Source organism: Haliotis rubra, unplaced genomic scaffold (assembly GCF_003918875.1).
Source record: "Haliotis rubra isolate DU_JTF1 unplaced genomic scaffold, ASM391887v1 Scf2, whole genome shotgun sequence".
NCBI lineage: Eukaryota > Metazoa > Mollusca > Gastropoda > Lepetellida > Haliotidae > Haliotis > Haliotis rubra.
Genome location: NW_025766002.1, coordinates 1,029,113 through 1,043,183, shown reverse-complemented (window position 1 = coordinate 1,043,183; position 14,071 = coordinate 1,029,113). Strand labels below are relative to the sequence as shown.

Below are 14,071 nucleotides of genomic sequence, written 5' to 3'. Positions count from 1 at the left end.
CCAGGGCCTAGATTTTCGAAGCTCTCTTAGCGTTAAGATAGTCGTAAGTGCCATACATGAACATAGACTTACGACTATCTTAGCGCTAAGAGGCTTCGAAAAATCAAGGCCCTACTATGCATCTTTTATGGTTCGCCACTATTCGCCACTTACATCGGCACTAATGTCTCATATCGGCACTACTAACTAACATCAGAGACCATATAATAGATATATATATTATATGATCTCTGCTAACATCGATGCTATTGACTTACATCGACACAACTGACTAACATCCCTTGGCTCCATTGCCTTTTAATGTAACAGGGGAAACAGAAAATAAAAATTGTCAATTATAGAAAAAATATTCCGGCTAGAACTGTGCATAAAGACTACCTGTAATATTCGAGTCCACACCAGACAGATCAGCAATTGTTAAATACTCAGCGTTCTTCTCAATCGGGATCAGACAAATCTAGTACAGAGTCTTGCAGGGTACGTAAGTATCACAACATTATTGTATGCGTCTTCATGTTGACATCGACTTGATACTCAGTCATGCGATCTGAGACCTTGACTTTTAACATCACACATATACAGGCTCCAATCGCAACATGTGAGCAATATCGCTGTGTACTGTCATACGTCTGCTGCGTAATGACCATGTAATATCACATGTCTATAGAGATAAAGCTGCTCCCCAACACAACAGCCTCAGTCATGAAGCCTGTACAGCTTGTAGCGACTGTTGTCCTTATTCTGGTATTCCTTAATGGAAGTCAAGCAGCCAGCCCACACATCGTGTTCATAGTTGCGGACGATCTGGGCTGGAACGATGTTGGTTTCCGTAATCCACAGGTTCTGACGCCACACCTGGACAAGTTGGCCAAAGCCGGAGTCATCCTCAACTCCTCCTATGTCCAGCCCGTATGTTCACCATCCAGAAACTGTTTCATGACTGGGTACTTCCCATATCACACTGGACTACAGGACGGTATCATCAGGCCAACATCTCCAGGCTTTGTTCCCATTAAGTTCACCTTCCTCCCTCAGAAGTTAAAGGAACTGGGATACAGCACCCATGCTGTAGGGAAATGGCATGTAGGCTTCTGCAACATAAAATACACTCCGACCTACCGAGGCTTTGATACCTTTGTTGGGTATTACACTGGCGCTGAGGACTATTACAGGCACATAAAATCATATGACAACTTTTCTGGCTACGATCTACGCTTCAATACGTCTGTATATACGGAAGCCAAGGGTAAATATTCAACTCATGTGTTTGCAGAACGGGCAGTTGATATCATCAAATCTCACGATAAGAACACGCCGTTATATTTGTATCTGCCGTTTCAAGCTGTACACGCACCACTCGAAGTTCCTCCTGAGTATGAGAAGTTGAACGACCATATCCACAACTTAACACGAAGGACCTACTGCGGTATGATCAGTGCCCTTGATGAAGCTGTTGCCAACATCACCAATGCCTTAGAGGAAACGGGACTCATTGACAACTTGCTGTTGGTATTCACGACTGACAATGGCGGACCTTTTCATGGTGCTGCAAATAATCTTCCGCTACGTGGGACAAAGGCTACACTGTGGGAAGGTGGGACGAAAGGAACTGGATTCATCTACAGTAAAACCCTGCTAAAGAAGACGGGCTACCTCAGCACTGGAATGATGCATGCTGTGGACTGGTACCCGACCTTGGTGGAGCTGGCTGGTGGCGAGAACACAGATCCCAGCATGGACGGAGTCAGTCAGTACGACATGCTCATCAATGGTGGGCCAAGTAAGAGGAATGAGTTTGTCTACAACATCTACGACAAGACCAACTCCTCAGCAATTAGATATGGCGATCTCAAACTGATGCGGGGGTCACCGGGACCTCACAATGGATGGTTTCCTCTTCCAACGTCTGGTGAGAGTTCAGATACCCAGGACTCCCAGTATCAGTTCCCTCCGTATATGTTGTACAATATCACCTCCGACCCAACTGAACATTTCGACCTGTCTGCTAAGTACCCCGAGCTTGTAACGATGATGAAACAACGCCTTGAGAACTGGGAGAAGACACGAGTACCAGCTTATCAACCACCGAATGATCCTAAATCTAATCCAGATCTCTATGGAGGCAACTGGAGCCCAGGCTGGTGCTGATTTTTGTGAATATATTGTGTTGGCCACCAGAAAAGTTACAGCTAATTTAATTGACAATCAGCTATAAAATAAGTGACTGAAACTTGTCATTTTAAATTCATTGGTTGTTATGTTACAATTACCCGTTCCTGTTCGATTGTTTGATTGATAAGCCGCAGTTTAAATGAAGACATGTCTGCTTTCTCGGTTACAAAAACTCTAAAGGTGGTACAAATAAAACCTTAAACGCACAATGGTCTTAAGTGCAAAGAAATCAGACGTTCGTGTCCAATATGGTCTCATGTTATCTATGATACTATCTGTATCTATACCTGAATGTAAACGATGACAGCAGAAAACCTACATGTTAACCTTGAGATGTTGATAATGTAAGTATGCTTGTCTTTAGACCTTGACTTAGTTGTTGTTGGACTGATAGTCTTGTGGTTAAGCACGTATTTTTACATTTTTAAAAATTGGTCGTATTCCATTTATGGGTAACATTTTGGAGAACCAAGTTGAGTTATTGTATATAGATTTAGAGGATGATTTGTACACCAATAATACGTTTTGAATTTCGTACAGAAACGCCAATTTCGCGCAAGCGTTTTTCATGATATGTGCACGTGAACGTGGTCGGGGTAAATATCGAAATTTAAAGTGAAAGTTGTCAGAGTGTTGTACATTTCAGTTATGCAACCCAGACCTAAGGTTGTTCTGATATTATATACAAACGGCGTCAGTCACGTGCAAGTGACATGATGGAAGTCGGAACAAGATAGAGTAAGGTTTCACAGTCAGTAACTTGCAGACTACAATCACGACATCGAGGAACAAGTAACACTTATGACACACGTCAATCTGGTCAATCAGGGGCGACAACTGGCGCACCAGACCATTTTAGCAGAATGACTGCGTTACGAAACCAACTGGAGAGGAGCTCCACGGAGCAACAGGACTTAGATTGAGCGTACAAACGATTCCGCTTCAGAGCTGGAAACTGCATGCCCGATGCCCAGGATTGACAGATGTTCACCATGCTGCAAGGCGTCGTTGGCGTCAACAGCGGCGGCGCTGAACCACTAGTCGTTGTTCAAACGTTATGTTTTCGGGAGAATCAAGGTTTAATGTGGACTTCCTTTACAGAAGCAACATAGTGTGGCAAAGACGGAAAGAGGGTTCTTATGGCGTTAACATTAGACAGAACGATCAGAGAGAACGGGTTTTATGCCGTTTTTATGACGTTAACATTAGAGAAAGAGAGAACGGGCGTTTTATGCCATTAACATTAGAGAGAACAGGCGTTTTTATGCCATTAACATTTAAGAGAAAGGGCGTTTTTATGCCATTAACATGAGGGAAAACGGGCGTTTTTATGCCGTTAACATTAGAGAGAACGGGCGTTTTTATTCCATTAACATTAGTGAACATCAGAGAGAACGGGCGTTTTTATGCCATTAACATTAAAGAGAACGGGCGTTTTTATGACGTTAACATTAGAGAGAAAGGGCGATTTTATGTCATTAACATTAGAGAGAACGGGCGTTTTTATGACGTTAACATTAGAGAGAAAGGGCGATTTAAGCCCGTCAACATTAGAGAGAAAGGGCGTTTTTATTCCAATAACATTATGGAAGAACGGGCGTTTTAACATCATTAGAGAGAACGGGCGTTTTTGACGTTACAAAGGGCGTTTTAACATTAAAGAGAACGGGCGTTTTATGCCATTAACATCAGAGAGAACGGGCGTTTTTTGCCATTAACATTAAAGAGAACGGGCATTTTATGCCATTAACATTAGAGAAAACAGCGTTTTGTGGGTGGCTCATTCATGTTGCTGGGTGTGATTAGCACCTTGGTAGTCTTGTGTTTATGCTCGTACATCTCGTATATACTTCGAATGAGACCATACTTTGTGTTCCTTTGGTGACATAACACCGGCGAGAACGTTTCAGGTCCATTTCCACTACACGTGACACCAAACATGTGATTGGATTGGATGCTGCGTGCATTAAATTTTTTTCAGTATTGTTGCTCGAGATGTTATGTAGATATCGCGTAAGCCTACATGCCCCACTGTGCTCTCACCTATTGTTTTCAGTTAAAGTCGTGGTAAATAGGGAGGCAAAGGGGTCATAAACCGTTATCTGTTTGAGAAGACAGGCAGGCAAATGGATAGGTAGGTAAGTGGGTAGATGGGTAGGGGGGTAGGTAGGTTTGCAGGAACTGTAGTAATTTTGGCCATGTTGTGATCGCACAGTTTGTCTAAAGAAGAAAATAGTTATAAGAAAACAAAACTGCTAAAACTTTAGCAAGTTATAAGGATACCGGCATTGCTAAATCGGCTATAAAGTTTTGAAAGGTTTAAAATAAGATAAATATGAATAATTGTTAATAGTATAATACATATTTAAGTATTTCTTTTGTATCAAATGGACAGAGGAAAGGAACGCCAGGATATTATTTGGTCGTGTCGTCAGAACAGTGATATTTTCAAATGAAAACGCAGTTTGTAATGTACCACCATGACAACCATCACTTTGGTATTACTGTAGCTCTCTCTTTGGTATTATTCTCGTAATCACTTTGGTATTACTGAAGTTATCGTTTTGGTATTATTCTCGTAATCACTTTGGTATTACTGAAGTTATCAATTTGGTTTGGTATTCGTAATCACTTTGGTATTACTGAAGTTATCACTTTGGTATTATTCTCGTAATCACTTTGGTATTACTGTAGTTATGGTATTTTGGTATTACTCGTAGTTATCACTTTGGCGTTCCTGAAGTTATCAGTTTGGTATTACTGCAGTTATCACTTTGGTATATATTGTGGTAGTTATCACTTTGGTATTACTGTAGTTATCACTTTGGTGTTATTGTAGTTATCACTTTGGTATTACTGTAGTTATCACTTTGGTATTATTCTGTAATCACTTTGGTATTATTGTAGTTATCACTTTGGTATTTTGTTATCAACTTTGGTATATTACTGTAGTTATATCACTTTGTAATTATCACTTTGGTATTATTGTGGTACTTTGGTATTATTGTAGGTTATCACTTTGGTTTTATTGTAGGTATCACTTTGGTATTACTGTAGGGTATATCACTTTGGTATTACTGTTCTCGTAATCACTTTGGTATTACTGAGTTATCACTTTGGTATTATTCTCGTAATCACTTTGGTATTACTGTAGTTATCAATTTGGTATTATTCTCGTAATCACTTTGGTATTACTGTAGTTGTCACTTTGATATTGCTTGATGTATCACTTTGGTATTACTGTAGTTATCACTTTCTAGTATTATTGTAGAATTATCACTTTGGTATTATTGTAGTTATCACTTTGGTATTATTGTAGGTTATCACTTTGGTATTATTGTAGTTATCACTTTGGTTTGGTTTTATTATTGTAGTTATCACTTTGTATTACTGTAGTTATCACTTTGGTATTACTGTGTAGGTATCACTTTGGTATTATTTAGGTATCACTTTGGTATTATTGTAGTTATCACTTTGGTATTATTCACCTAGTTATCACTTTGGTATTACTGTGTAGTTATCACTTTGGTATTCCTGTAGTAATCACTTTGGTATTACTGTAGTTATCACTTTGGGTATTACTGTAGGTATCACTTTGTATTGTTGGTATCACTTTGGGTATTATTGTTATCACTTTGGTATTACTGTAGTTATAGCTTTGGTATTGCTGTAGTTATCACTTTGGTATTGCTGTAGTTATCGCTTTGGTATTATTGTATTACTATTACTGTTGTTATCACTTTAGTATTCCTGGAAGTATCACAGTAGGTAATACTGTAGACATTAATAGTTGTAATCTCAACAGCATTGTTTATGTGTAGATGCTAAATCAATAGCTGGTTATATATGAGACACTACAAATGAAAATAAATAAGGCAACTAAATGTTTATTCCCAGTCAAATACTTTATCTGTATGATTATCATTATGGCAGTTGTTGATTAACAATATAGGCACGATACTTCTTATGGATATTCTGTTGAAATGTTTCAGGGTGGATCCTCAAACCGATGTCGAGTAAGTATCTTACCTGTATTGACACTGTATCTTTTACAGCTCTAGTCTCGAATATTTTGTAAATACTAGAATCATTGCCTTTTTAGTTAGTTTTCATTAATCTCGATGTAGAAATTTAGTAAACGGCCTTTTTTTAGACATACTCCATCCACGTCTGGTTCGCGGGACAAACAACAAGAGACAGCCCCATTGGTCAGTTATTTATAAAGCGTCAAGTCGTGAGGCCATGTTAACACATTGACCTTAATCCTTTGTTTTATTGGTTGACCTCTCTAACCTTTGGCCCAAGGTTGTGGTACGTGACACTGGCGGTCAACAGGATTCCGTGACTTCAATATGTCACTGACGTTCAGATACAGAGTTTTTTTCCATGTGGGTAACGTTTATTCGAAACAAACGATTCAAATAACTTAATTTAGATTATAAATAACCTTTGATTATTAGAAACACACGACAACCGAATGCACATTGTTAAGGAGTGGTTGAAGAAGTTACAGTGAATCTTCATTTCCAGGGCCTAGATTTTCGAAGCTCTCTTAGCCTTAAGATAGTCGTAAGTGCCATACATTAACATAGACTTACGACTATCTTAGCGCTATAAAAAAGAGAGCTTCGAAAATCTAGGCCCTGCTATGCATCTTTATGGTTCCTTACTATTCGCCACTTACATCGGCACTACTGACTCATATCGGCACTACTGACTAACATCGATGCTATTGACTTACATCGGCACTAATGTTTCATATCGGCACTACTAACTAACATCGATGCTATTGACTTACATCGACACAACTGACTAACATCCTATTTTCCTGTTGTCAAAGTTTTCTAGGCCTTAGAGTCCCTTGGCTCTATTGTCTTTTATTGTAACAGGGGAAACAGAATATAAAAATTGTCAATTATAGAAAAAATATTCCGGCTAGAACTATGCATGAAGACTACCTGTAATATTCGAGTCCACACCAGACAGATCAGCAATTGTTAAATACTCAGGGTCCTTCTCCATCGGGATCAGACAAATCTAGTACAGAGTCTTGCAGGGCACGTAAGTATCACAATATTATTGTATGCGTCTTCATGTTGACATCGACTTGATAATCAGTCATGCGATCTGAGACCTTGACTTTTAACATCACACATATATAGGCCCCAAACGTAACATGTGAGCAATATCTCTGTGCACTGACATACGTGTGCTGCGTAATGACCATGTAATATCACATGTCTATAGAGATAAAGCTGCTCCCCAACACAACAGCCTCAGTCATGAAGCCTGTACAGCTTGTTACGACTGTTGTCCTTATTCTGGTATTCCTTAATGGAAGTCAAGCAGCCAGCCCACACATCGTGTTCATAGTTGCGGACGATCTGGGCTGGAATGATATTGGTTTCCGTAATCCACAGGTTTTGACGCCTCACCTGGACAAGTTAGCCAAAGCTGGAGTCATCCTCAACTCCTCCTATGTCCAGCCCGTATGTTCACCATCCAGAAACTGCTTCATGACTGGGTACTTCCCATATCACACTGGACTACAGGACGGTATCATCAGGCCAACATCTCCTGGCTTTGTTCCCATCAAGTTCACCTTCCTCCCTCAGAAGTTAAAGGAACTGGGATACAGCACCCATGCTGTAGGGAAATGGCATGTGGGCTTCTGTAACATAAAATATACTCCGACCTACCGTGGCTTTGATACCTTTGTTGGGTATTACACTGGCGCTGAAGAATATTATAACCACACAAGAGGATATGACAAATTCTCTGGCTACGATCTACGCTTCAATACATCTGTATATACGGAAGCCAAGGGTAAATATTCAACTCATGTGTTTGCAGAACGGGCAGTTGATATCATCAAATCTCACGATAAGAACACGCCGTTATATTTGTATCTGCCATTTCAAGCTGTACACGCACCACTCGAAGTTCCTCCTGAGTATGAGAAGTTGAACGACCATATCCACAACTTAACACGAAGGACCTACTGCGGTATGATCAGTGCCCTTGATGAAGCTGTTGCCAACATCACCAATGCCTTAGAGGAAACGGGACTCATTGAAAACTTGCTGTTGGTATTCACGACTGACAATGGCGGACCTTTTCATGGTGCTGCAAATAATCTTCCGCTACGTGGAACTAAGGCTACACTATGGGAAGGTGGGACGAAAGGAACTGGATTCATCTACAGTAAATCCCTGCTAAAGAAGACGGGCTACCTCAACACTGGAATGATGCATGCTGTGGACTGGTACCCGACCTTGGTGGAGTTGGCTGGTGGAAAGAACACAGATCCCAACATGGACGGAGTCAGTCAGTACGACATGCTCATCAATGGTGGACCAAGTAAGAGGAATGAGTTCGTCTACAACATCTACGACAAGACCAACTCCTCAGCAATTAGATATGGTGACCTCAAACTGATGCGGGGGTCACCGGGAGCTCACAGTGGATGGGTTCCTCTTCCAACGTCTGGTGAGAGTTCAGATACCCAGGACTCCCAATTTCAGTTCCCTCCGTATATGTTGTACAATATCACCTCCGACCCAACTGAACATTTCGACCTGTCTGCTAAGTACCCCGAGCTTGTAACGATGATGAAACAACGCCTTGAGAACTGGGAGAAGACACGAGTACCAGCTTATCAACCACCGAATGATCCTAAATCTAATCCAGATCTCTATGGAGGCAACTGGAGCCCAGGCTGGTGCTGATTTTTGTGAATATATTGTGTTGGCCACCAGAAAAGTTACAGCTAATTTAATTGACAATCAGCTATAAAATAAGTGACTGAAACTTGTCATTTTAAATTCATTGGTTGTTATGTTACAATTACCCGTTCCTGTTCGATTGTTTGATTGATAAGCCGCAGTTTAAATGAAGACATGTCTGCTTTTTCGATTAAAAAACTCTAAAGGTGGTACAACCACAAATAAACGACGTTCGTGTCCAATATGGTCACATGTTATCTATGATACTATCTGTATCTATACCTGGATGTAAACGATGACAGCAGAAAACCTACATGTTAACCTTGAGATGTTGATAATGTAAGTATGCTTGTCTTTAGACCTTGACTTAGTTGTTGTTGGACTGGTAGTCTTGTGGTTAAGCGCGTATTTTTACATTTTTAAAAATTGGTCGTATTCCATTTATGGGTAACATTTTGGAGAACCAAGTTGAGTTATTGTATATAGATTTAGAGGATGATTTGTACACCAATAATACGTTTTGAATTTCGTACAGAAACGCCAATTTCGCGCAAGCGTTTTTCATGATATGAGCACGTGAACGTGGTCGGGGTAAATATCGAAATTTTAAGTGAAAGTTGTCAGAGTGTTGTACATTTCAGCGACATTTCAGTAACCCAGACCTAAGGTTGTTCTGATATTATATACAAACGGCGTCAGTCACGCAAGCAACTGTCATGATGGAAGTCGGAACAAGATAGAGTAAGGTTTCACAGTCAGTAACTTGCAGACTACAATCACGACATCGAGGAACAAGTAACACTTATGACACACGTCAATCTGGTCAATCAGGGGCGACAACTGGCGCACCAGACCATTTTAGCAGAATGACTGCGTTACGAAACCAATTGGAGAGGAGCTCCACGGAGCAACAGGAGTTAGATTGAGCGTACAAACGATTCCGCTTCAGAGCTGGAAACTGCATGCCCGATGCCCAGGATTGGCAGACGTTCACCATGCCGCAAGGCGTCGTTGGGGTCAAGAGCGCCAGCGCTGAACCACTAGTCGTTGTTCAAACGTTAAGTTTTCGGGAGAATCAAGGTTTAATGTGGACTTCCTTTACAGAAGCAACATAGTGTGGCAAAGAGAGGGTTCTTATGGAACATTAGAGGGTTTTATGCCCGTTAACATTAGACAGAACGAGAGGTTTTATGTCATTAACATTAGAGAGAACGGGCGTTTTATGCCATTAACATTAGAGAACAGGCGTTTTTATGCCATTAACATTTAAGAGAAAGGGCGTTTTATGCCATTAACATTAGAGAGAAACGGGCGTTTTATGCCGTTAACATTTAAAGAGAACGGGCGTTTTTATTCCGTTAACATTAGAGAGTGAACATCAGAGAGAACGGGCGTTTTATGCCATTAACATTAAAGAGAACGGGCGTTTTATGACGTTAACATTAGAGAGAACGGGCGTTTTATGTCATTAACATTAGAGAGAACGGGCGTTTTTATGACGTTAACATTAGAGAGAACGGGCGTTTTATGCCGTTAACATTAGAGAGAAAGGGCGTTTTATTCCAATAACATTAATTAACATCAGAGAGAACGGGCGTTTTATGCCGTTAACATTAAAGAGAACGGGCATTTTATGCATTAGAGAGAAAGGGCGTTTTTTATGTCATTAAGAGAAAACGGGCGTTTTATGCCATTAACATTAAAGAGAACGGGCGTGTTTTTTTTATGCTCATTAACATTGAGAAAACAGCGTTTTGTGGGTGCTCGTCATTCATGTTGCTGGGTGTGATTAGCACCTTTGGTAGTCTTTGTGTTTATGCTCGATACATTTCCGTATATGACTTCAAAATGAGACCATACTTTGTGTTCGTCGTGCATTTGGGACATAACACCGGCGAGAACGTTTCAGGTCCATTTCCTACACGTGACACAAACATGTGATCGGATTGGATGCTGCGTGCATTAATGTTTTTTCAGTATTGTTGCTCGAGATGTTATGTAGATATCGCGTAAGCCTACATGCCTGACTGTGCTCTCACCTATTGTTTTCAGTTAAAGTCGTGGTAAATAGGGAGGCAAAGGGGTCATTAACCGTTATCTGTTTGAGAAGACAGGCAGGCAAATGGATAGGTAGGTAAGTGGGTAGATTGGTAGGGAGGTTTCCAGGAATTGTAGTAATTTTGGCCATGTTGTGATCGTACAGTTTGTCTAAAGAAGAAAATAGTTATAAGAAAACAAAACTGCCTACACTTTAGCAAGTATTAAGGATACCGGCATTTCTAAACCGGCTATAAAGTTTTGAAAGGTTTAAAATAAGATAAATATGAATAATTGTTAATAGTATAATACACATTTAAGTATTTCTTTTGTATCAAATGGACAGAGGAAAGGAACGCCAGGATATTATTTGGTCGTGTCATCAGAACAGTGATATTTTCAAATGAAAACGCAGTTTGTAATGTACCACCATGACAACCATCACTTTGGTATTACTGTAGCTCTCTCTTTGGTATTATTCTCGTAATCACTTTGGTATTACTGAAGTTATCAATTTGGTATTATTCTCGTAATCACTTTGGTATTACTGAAGTTATCAATTTGGTATTATTCTCGTAATCACTTTGGTATTACTGAAGTTATCAATTTGGTATTATTCTCGTAATCACTTTGGTATTACTGAAGTTATCGTTTTGGTATTATTCTCGTAATCACTTTGGCATTCCTGAAGTTATCAGTTTGGTATTACTGCAGTTATCACTTTGGTACTATTGTAGGTATCACTTTGGTATTACTGTAGCTCTCTCTTTGGTGTTATTCTCGTAATCACTTTGGTATTACTGAAGTTATCACTTTGGTATTATTCTCGAAATCACTTTGGTATTACTGAAGATATCAATTTGGTATTATTCTCGTAATCACTTTGGTATTACTGTAGTTGTCACTTTGATATTGCTTGATGTATCACTTTGGTATTACTGTAGGTATCACCTTGGCATTATTGTAGGTATCACTTTGGTTTTATTGTAGGTATCACTTTGGTTTTACTGTAGGTATAACTTTGGTATTACTGTAGCTCCCTCTTTGGTATTATTCTCGTAATCACTTTGGTATTACTGAAGTTATCACTTTGGTATTATTCTCGTAATCACTTTGGTATTACTGAAGATATCAATTTGGTATTATTCTCGTAATCACTTTGGTATTACTGTAGTTGTCACTTTGACATTGCTTGATGTATCACTTTGGTATTACTGTAGTTATCACTTTGGTATTATTGTAGGTATCACTTTGGTATTATTGTAGGTATCACTTTGGTATTACTGTAGCTCTCTCTTTGGTATTATTCTCGTAATCACTTTGGTATTGCTGTAGGTATCACTTTGGTATTATTGTAGGTATCACTTTGGTATTATTGTAGGTATCACTTTGGTATTATTGTAGGTATCACTTTGGTATTACTGTAGCTCTCTCTTTGGTATTATTCTCGTAATCACTTTGGTATTGGCGTAGTTATCACTTTGGTATTCCTGTAGTTATCACTTTGGTATTGTTGTAGTTATCACTTTGGTATTATTGTAGGTATCGCTTTGGTATTACTGTAGTTATAGCTTTGGTATTACTGTAGTTATAGCTTTGGTATCGCTGTAGTTATCACTTTGGTATTGCTGTAGATATCGCTTTGGTATTACTATTACTGTTGTTATCACTTTAGTATTCCTGGAAGTATCACAGTAGGTAATACTGTAGACATTAATAGTTGTAATCTCAACAGCATTGTTTATGTGTAGATGCTAAATCAATAGCTGGTTATATATGAGACACTACAAATGAAAATAAATAAGGCAACTAAATGTTTATTACCAGTCAACTACTTTATCTGTATGATTATCATTATGGCAGTTGGTGATTAACAATATAGGCAAGATACTTCTTATCGATATTCTGTTGAAATGTTTCAGGGTGGATCCTCAAACCGATGTCGAGTAAGTATCTTACCTGTATTGACACTGTATCTTTTACAGCTCTAGTATCGAATATTTTGTAAATACTAAAATCATTGCCTTTTTACTTAGTTTTCCATTAATTTCGATGTAGGAATTTAGTAAACGGCCTTTTTTTTATACATACTCCATCCACGTCTGGTTCGCGGGACAAACAACAAGAGACAGCCCCATTGGTCAGTTATTTATAAAGCGTCAAGTCGTGAGGCCATGTTAACACATTGACCTTAATCCTTTGTTTTATTGGTTGACCTCTCTAACCTTTGGCCCAAGGTTGTGGTACGTGACACTGGCGGTCACAGGATTCCGTGACTTCAATATGTCACTGACGTTCAGATACGCAAGAGTTTTTTTCCATGTGGAGTAACGTTTATTCGAAACAAACGATTCAAATAACTTAATTTAGATTATAAATAACCTTTGATTATTAGATAACACACGACAACCGAATGCACATTGTTAAGGAGTGGTTGAAGAAGTTACAGTGAATCTTCATTTCCAGGGCCTAGATTTTCAAAGCTCTCTTAGCCTTAAGATAGTCGTAAGTGCCATACATTAACATAGACTTACGACTATCTTAGCGCTATATAAAAAAAGAGAGCTTCGAAAATCAAGGCCCTGCTATGCATCTTTTATGGTTCCTTACTATTCGCCACTTACATCGGCACTACTGACTCATATCGGCACTACTAACTAACATCGATGCTATTGACTTACATCGGCACTAATGTTTCATATCGGCACTACTAACTAACATCGATGCTATTGACTTACATCGACACAACTGACTAACATCCTATTTTCCTGTTGTCAAAGTTTTCTAGCACAAGGCCTTAGAGTCCCTTGGCTCTATTGTCTTTTATTGTAACAGGGGAAACAGAAAATAAAAATTGTCAATTATAAAAAAAATATTCCGGCTAGAACTATGCATGAAGACTACCTGTAATATTCTAGTCCACACCAGACAGATCAGCAATTGTTTAATACTCAGCGTCCTTCTCCAAATCTAGTACAGAGTCTTGCAGGGCACGTAAGTATCACAACATTATTGTATGCGTCTTCATGTTGACATCGACTTGATAATCAGTCATGCGATCTGAGACCTTGACTTTTAACATCACACATATATAGACCCCAATCGTAACATGTGAGCAATATCGCTGTGCACTGACA

General features: G+C 39.3%; 2 protein-coding genes across 2 annotated transcripts; both read left to right on the top strand.

The window, feature by feature from the left end:
- Positions 1-626: 626 nt before the first annotated feature.
- Positions 627-9,139, top strand: LOC124275315 (arylsulfatase B-like). The gene is made up of 2 exons (XM_046710813.1): positions 627-2,352; positions 9,104-9,139. The coding sequence occupies exon 1, from the start codon at positions 658-660 to the stop codon at positions 2,146-2,148; it is 1,491 nt and encodes a 496-aa protein (XP_046566769.1). The 5' UTR covers positions 627-657; the 3' UTR covers positions 2,149-2,352; positions 9,104-9,139.
- LOC124275314 (arylsulfatase B-like) lies at positions 7,377-9,139 on the top strand. The gene has a single exon (XM_046710812.1). The coding sequence runs from the start codon at positions 7,410-7,412 to the stop codon at positions 8,898-8,900; it is 1,491 nt and encodes a 496-aa protein (XP_046566768.1). The 5' UTR covers positions 7,377-7,409; the 3' UTR covers positions 8,901-9,139.
- Positions 9,140-14,071: the final 4,932 nt, after the last annotated feature.